The 7,465-nt window shown below is 38.6% G+C and overlaps 1 protein-coding gene across 2 annotated transcripts in view; it reads right to left on the bottom strand.

Annotated features, from left to right (window-relative positions):
- LRRC3B (leucine rich repeat containing 3B) overlaps positions 1-6,549 on the bottom strand; it is a 15,400-nt gene extending 8,851 nt beyond the window's left edge. The window contains exons 1-2 of one of the 2 annotated variants that reach the window (XM_019508777.1): positions 4,867-6,549; positions 786-1,265 (exon numbers count right to left, since the gene is read on the bottom strand). In XM_019508777.1, coding sequence (XP_019364322.1) covers positions 5,565-6,344 — 780 coding nt within the window. In that variant the 5' untranslated portion in view covers positions 6,345-6,549 and the 3' untranslated portion in view covers positions 786-1,265; positions 4,867-5,564. Of the gene's footprint in view, positions 1-785; positions 1,266-4,866 lie in introns of those variants that run through there. The other variant, XM_019508778.1, reaches the window with a different exon arrangement.
- Positions 6,550-7,465: the final 916 nt, after the last annotated feature.

Here is a 7,465-nt window from a genome sequence, read left to right as displayed (position 1 = left end):
CCACCCACCCACAAATATATGATATAATACCACCCCTTCTTATATCACTTAGAAGTTCTGACAGCACATTTCTTAATTAGTTCTCCTCCTTTACAGGTTCTTACATGAAGGGCAAGAAGTCACTAAGCAGTCATTCATAATCAGTATCTCTTTAGACTGTATTATTATTATAGCATTCCAAATGAAAGTTGCACATGAAAGGTGATTTGCAAATGAAGTTATGAAAATCCCTGCCATATCAAAACAATGATGGTTCCTTTAGTCTAGCAAAGACAATTCAGCATAAATCTAATAATTCTTTCCAACCACCACTTTCTGTTTTTTACCTATTGAACCCTCCTTGGAGCAACAGCTTGTATTCTGCTGGTGACCTCTCAGCCATCACAAAGCTCTTCTGGAACCCGTCAATAGAGGATCCGGTGCATTAAAAAAAAAGGATTACCACACAGTTTTCCATTTTTTCCCCTTTATAGTTTATATCATACTGATGGCAGTCTCAGAATCCTTTTAAGAAACAGTCAAATCTGATCCACTTTGATCTATAAAGCAACATATTGACATCCAGCATAAGGATTCTTTCCTCTCCAAGGACGACCACTCCCAGAAGCCAGTTACTTATGCCACTTCTATGGGTCCTACCTCTATTTTCTACTTCCACGGTATTTGGGTTTGACCAGGTTGCAAAAATAAAATTAAAAATTAAGCAGGGTTCAAAGACAATCTCTCTCTCCTAGATAACTAAAAAAAAAGAAGCCTGTGAAATGTTTTACATTGTATTTTTTAAAAATAAATTACAGTAAAAAAGCCTGACAATTTAATATTAAAAATAAGCACATCTGGCAGTTAGCTAATCCTGTATAAAAACAGAATCAAACAAATTATGCCCTGGTGAAAAAAATACACAGTATATGCTTAAACCACAGGGTCCTGAATACCTGCTTGTAGTACTCATCACTACACATGATAAACATTAGAAAATGGTCATTGGACATTGTGAGATAAGAATCAGCAGTTGTATAAAAATATCCTTAAGTTATCACTTCCCTCTAGGTACAAAAGTCCAAGGACAAAAATTAGGCCTCTGGCAGCTTCCCTCCAGCAGCAACAGATCTGAAGTAACATGGCCATGGAGAGAGAGTGCCATGGTCAAGAAGATTCTACTTCATGGGTTTTCTCTTACAGGACAGTTATGGTCAGAAAAGTGACTTCATGCAAACAGCTTCTTCATATTCAACAGACCTTCTGCCCTCTTTTGCATTTCTTTTCTGTAAAATAAGCAGATGCGACTCAAATGGAATTTTTAGAGCTACTGGCCTCCCTGAGGCTGCCCAGCTAGAGAGAACGGGTTTTCTTTTCCTTGCCAGCTACATTCCACTTGCAGCATTTTTATATGGATTGCCAGAGATAGCTCTGATTGAATTTTTGGACCTTAGTTTTCAGTACTGGCATTTAAATAAAGGGCACCTTTTTACTTGTAACCATAGTAAATTTGATACGGAATCCATTCAGGAAGAATCAATATGAGACCATCTGCACAAAGCCTTTTTGCAAAGCACAGTGTAACTTCATTTGCATGCTGGAGGGGAGATTGTAAAAAGAGAGTCAGATCTCGATTTAAAACTATAGCAGCACCAGGACCGGTTTTCTGGAGACTGAATTGTACATACTACAGAAAGGAGGAGGAAGAAATAAAAGGAAAGGGATTTGTTTAGTCACAGATTTGTGAAGGGAGGAAAACAGAGGGAAAAAACCTGCACAGTACTATTTGCTGGACTGAAGGACTTTTACAATTGTCTAACAAGGTTTGGTGAGACCTTTGCTATTTTGCTGTTCAAATGATTTCTTTTCACAGTATACCAAAACTGTTCAATATAAATTTATACATAAAAGAGTTGAGCTATATATTAGTCCTGTGTCTTCAGTTCACTGAATTTTGTTTTCCTTTCCCCAAAGATTTTCAAAAGTATTTTATTTCAATATACTGCTGGGTGAGGCAGCAATAAAAACATGGCAAAACCTAGATGGCTTCAGTTAAATCACACCAGAGGTAAATTTAGCCTGACATTTTCCTGGCAATATGGATGGTCTGCCTTAAGAGGCACATCGTATTTTGACATGCTTTTGTACATGAGCATACAGTTTTATCTGTTTTCTTCAGATGCATTATTTGAATTTCTCCCTATCACTCTGAATTATTTCTATAACCTGTTTCAAGCTTGCAGCAGTAATGAGAATGGATGTGGAATCTAAGTGCAGTAAAAAATCTTTGGAAAAAGACACAAACCTCTAACAATTCAGCCAAATGGTATGTGTCTAAATTAACCTGGATTGCTCTGTAAAATTTCGTTTATCAATAGATCTATTAAAAGAATCAATGTTGCTAGCTTAACAGATGACAGCTTGATCTCTTGAGAAAACGGCAACATTTAGAATGCCTAATAATTCAGTAATTGTCCAAAACTGATCCACTAAAGATGCCTAAAAATGTAACAGGCCAAGTATGCAGAGAATTGCTGAATAGGAATAGCAAGAGCTCAGGATTCGGCCCCAGAATCATTCATGCATGCTTTCCAACCAAATTAAGAGGCAGAAGTTCTTTTTTCCCCTTTTGTCAGCTATGTCTACATTCATTTTATTTTAGAGATTACTTTCTTTCAAACAACAACTCAGATAAAGAGAGTTAATAAACCTCCACAGAAGGCATAAACAATCTTGAGCTCCATAGATTTTACAAGAATATAAAATGTGCTTTAACAGAAATAATTGATGTTCTTATAATCCTAGGGGAGAAACAGCCATTTTGTTGTTCAATCCACTTTTTTTCTTTCAACACAATGCTTTTTTAAATCCAAAGTCTGTAGAGATTTAACTCTCTATAGCCACAAATCTTTCCAGGCTCAGGAAAATTGGACCCATAAGGGCCCTTTTTACTGCTTTACTTTGAAGACAGACAACAGGAATGCATTCTGATAAAATTTGTTTTGTATGACAAAAAGGAAACCATGATGCTTTCAAAGGCCACAAACAGGTTTTCATTTTTATGAGAAAAAAAACCATGGGAGCTGGAGCATACACAAGTTTGGAGAATACACAGGCAAGTTCTGCAGCCAGAAGGCACTAGAAGGCTGATCACCCCACCCTTACCAGAACCCATAACTTGAGATCCTGTCTGCTCCCCTGCCTGGGAAGGGGGCAAGGTTCCTCCCCACCCTGATCACAGGGATCCCTGACAGCTTGCCCCCCAAGACATGGTGTCAGGGGGTCAGTGCTCTCCCTCCTTTGTGAGAGAGGGAAAGCAAAGGACAGTGGGATTCTGGGCGTCCTCAACACCCAAGGGAAGCATACAGCCATTCAAATTAGTGCAGGAAGGGAGAGTCCTTCCTGTTGGGAAGAGGTAGAACTTTTTTGTGGAAGAGCCATTTTTCTTTTGCAAAAAAAGCCCTTGAACAGCTGCATGCTCTCATTTTGTAGGCTTTTCTTTTGGCACGAATGTAGGGCACCTATACATGTGCAGTGAGGCTGCTCTGATGCACTGTAATTGCAGCACATTGGAGCAGACGTGATTAACCAAGTCTGCTGAAGCACAGTAATTACTGTGCTCCAGCAAACTCCACCATCATGTGAATTAGCGTCCCTGCACTGAAAAATGCCAGTGGGGGCACTTTAACAAAAGCTTGTTCAACGAGCTTTAAAGCATCCCCACCACGATTTTTCAGTGTGGGAGGCTGATGCATGAGATGCTCCAGGTGCTTTAATTAGAGCAGCTCTTGCAGTCACTCTAATTAAAATGCCTCCCTCCCCCCCCACCACTTCCAAAGCACGTGTATAAACACCAGTAACGTATGTAGGCAACCAAAGACCACAGAACTTTAAAATGTATAAGTTATATTCAAGACTGAGACTATGTTTGTGAACTTCATAGATTCCTAACTAGTTATCAAAGAAACAAATCTAAAAATAATCAGTCTAATATATATGTATGTATATATGTATATGTATACCTCAAAATAAACCAAACAGAATGTACAATATATTAATTTTCCTGCCTTCCCTTTTAAACACAATGGCCAACATTTCCAAACCCAGTGTGCAATAGTTCAGAAAAAAACCCAAACTTGTTCTTTGGAATTATCTGGAATTTGTTCTTTCCAATGTTACTTTAAAATACGGTATGTCCTATATATTACAGCAATTGTGCTCAGTCAGGATGTAGTAGCATTTTGGGTGTTTACATTGACAAGCGGAGTATTTTTTCCAGCCATTTGGGAGACAGCTTGCAGTAAGGGGGCGTAAGGTGCAGATTACTTCTTGTATCCTGGCTCAACTTTGCTGGCTGGAGTGTGAAGTGGGATAGAGCAAAATCTTCATCTACCCCACACTCCCATCTGTCCACAGGTGTCGAAAGGAGAAGAACTGTCCCAGAGAGACTGCTGTTCTCCCTTGTACAGATTCTTTTCATTCTCATATTTTATAACCCCGTAATGGAAGGGTGTTGTGGGGGGAAACACAAGTGGATTCACTGTCTGTCTTAGGGCTCTATATGCCTCCCCTTGCTCAGGGTTAGTGGTAAAATTACCAATGACCCCTCTCTCCTCCTCAAACAGTAGGCTTTTTAGGACCAGGATCCTGCCTCATTTTTTTATTTGCTTTTGCATGGTAAAGGAACTAACCTATTTCTGAAAACAGTGAATGTATTAAGTACCTATATAAATTTAAAAGCACAGATTGCAGTTCTCACAGATTTATCAGCAAGTGACTACAGATACTTTGATTCATTTAATCAGTTCCCACAAATATTTAAATATATTTTATCAGTGCTTTTGGTTTGGTCTGACACTATTCACTCCACATCTCATTGGTACTTACGTATCTGTTCCACTGTTGTGGTGTCCTGAAGCACAGGCTTCTTCACTTCTGCCGCTCCTTAGCTCAGTCAAAACGCAACTCACGGCTTCATCATGTCTTCAGCTTCTTAAGCCCATGAGAACTTTATGGGCTGACTGCCTACCTGCTCTCCCCACATCCATGCCCCTTTACTTTTAGAAGGCAAACAACAAGAGGGCTACTCATTAGCTCTTCACTTGATTCCCCAGGAGTAAATCATGTGCAGCCCCTGGGTGTGAACTGGAGCTCCTGGGATTCTCCTTCTATAAAAACTGTTAGGACTCACAGCATCATTACTATCTTTAACCTCATAAATACTGACAAACCAAACAGGTTCGGTCACTAAACAGGTTTCTGATGAATAAATTACTCTGTTTTATATGGTTCAAAGTTAAGCTTTTATTTGGTTTTAAATTAAAAAAATAAATTTTGTTATTAAATAGTGGAATGGGTCTAACTAATGTTTACATATTAGTTTACTTGCTCTAGAATACCACCAGAGAAACAATTAAGGTATACCACCCAAACAAAAATCTCCTTTAGAAAGATCAACAGTGGCATAAATTCAGGTAAACTGAAAAAGTCTTAAATGTTTACAATGAATGTTAGAAGTAAACCTCTGGTTTTAGTGTCATCCAAATCTAATTTCCATCTCAAAGTCAGTCAGTATATTCAGGATACTATACCACAGTGCTAATGTCATCAGCTTCTTCTGGTTTCTTTTGCCTGCTTGGCAGGGATTTCAAGTACTCAAGGTGCCTCCTTGCATCCTCTTGATTTTGTCGCACATAATAAACCACATAAGAGATCACCATGGTGAACCAGCCAAACATGGTGACTAACATGGCATAATCAGTAGTTTTTTTAGGAAGATTACAGAGGTCAGCATCATTGGCAGCATTGAGGAATGGTCTCCCAGCATGTTCATCTAACACAGAAGTCTTACAGATGACATTGTTGGCTGTCTCATGGTTGGAAGCCATGCTCCTCAAGACCTGCTGCAGCGTACAGTCACAGTGCCAAGGATTGTTTGCAATTCTGGCTCTGGCTTTTAAGTTATTGAATGCATTTTTGTGCACACTTTGAATCCGGTTGTCGGACAAGTCCAGAGTCTGCAAGGTTTCTGCCACCCCCTTAAAGGCATGTTCATCTATAAATTCAATGCCATTTTTGGATAAATTGAGGACTCTCAGTTGATGCAAGTCCTTAAAAATTTCATTTGGGATGGATGTTATCTGGTTGGAGTCCAAATAAAGTAAGACTGTTTCTGGAGGAAGATCTCTGGGTATTTCCTTGAGATTTGCATTGCTACAACTGACATTTAAGCCTCCAGAATGAGAACAAAGGCAGCCTTTTGGGCACATACTGGCAGAATGAAAGCACAGTATCATGAGGACAAAACTTTGTAAGAGCAGACACATGGAGAGGGAACGAGTTAACCACAGGTCTACCAAATGCATGCTGGGGTGTCAGCATAATCATATGACCATTGCTCATTTACCCAACAGTGGTCATAAAGGATTCTGAAGAGCCAAAGCGTATCTTCATTTTCTTCAGTTGAATGAGTAGAAACAGATTACCACATACACCTCTTCATAGCCAATATTCTTCTTCTTAGAAATACACCTAGAGAAAGAAGGGGAAAAAATGTCCTCAGATCACAAAATATAAACAAAATTAGCTCATTTAAAGAGAAATAAATGTAGTCTAATTGAAAAGCTCTACTACAGGAAAGGCTCTTACTTTATCAGCACACAGGGGGATTTACCAGGATAACTCCTATTAGCATCAATCTGAGTTTAGTAAACAAGTCCCCAGAACATCTTTACGAGGATAGACTAGGATAGTTCTGAACTGCAAAGGTTTGGTCTTAATGCCAGACAATTATTTCAGGAGACAGTCGTTTGTTTTTATCCCAGACTTTCTAAAACAATAGCCATAAAACTTAATTACATTTTCCCCCTCTTACAGTAGCAGGCCCATTAATAGAATTTATAGTTAGACAACAGCAACAGTAAAAAATAAGTCAGGTATTTCTGTGGTAAATGACCTTATCTCAAAATGACCCATATTCTTTTAACCCCAAATTAAAGTATTTCATGGAGGAATAATTTTTACTCAACAAATGCACTAATGAAAGTTATTTAGTTCAAATATTACTGCAAGTTACAGCACAACTCTATCTTTTGTGTGTACATCCTCCTCCATCCAGTTTTTACCAAATGTTCTACTGAATGCTAATGTAGTTCACAATATTTTTCTACATATTTCTGGAGCAGTGGTTCTCAAACTTTTAGACTTAAGGCACCCCTCAGAAAATGCTAGTTCTTAGCTTACATTTGTTTCTTGATTCTGGAAAAATAATAAAGCGATTTATCTCTTGGAAAGAACTCAAAAAGCCCACAAGTCAGAATGTTTTTAATACTGGTGATTCCAATTTGAAAGCTCTGGGTTTATCTTGTGAATCATGTTTACACATCTAACAGTGTTAACACTGTATGGTACCCTTAAAAGGATTTCAAAGGCACCTCAAGGTGCTGTGGCACCCTGGTTGAAACTCACTGTTCTGGAGAGATCTTTA

The sequence above is a fragment of the Gavialis gangeticus genome, unplaced genomic scaffold, assembly GCF_001723915.1.
Source record: "Gavialis gangeticus isolate Ggan-Ray unplaced genomic scaffold, GavGan_comp1, whole genome shotgun sequence".
Classification (NCBI taxonomy): Eukaryota; Metazoa; Chordata; order Crocodylia; family Gavialidae; genus Gavialis; species Gavialis gangeticus.
This window is presented reverse-complemented; position numbering and strand designations above follow the sequence as displayed.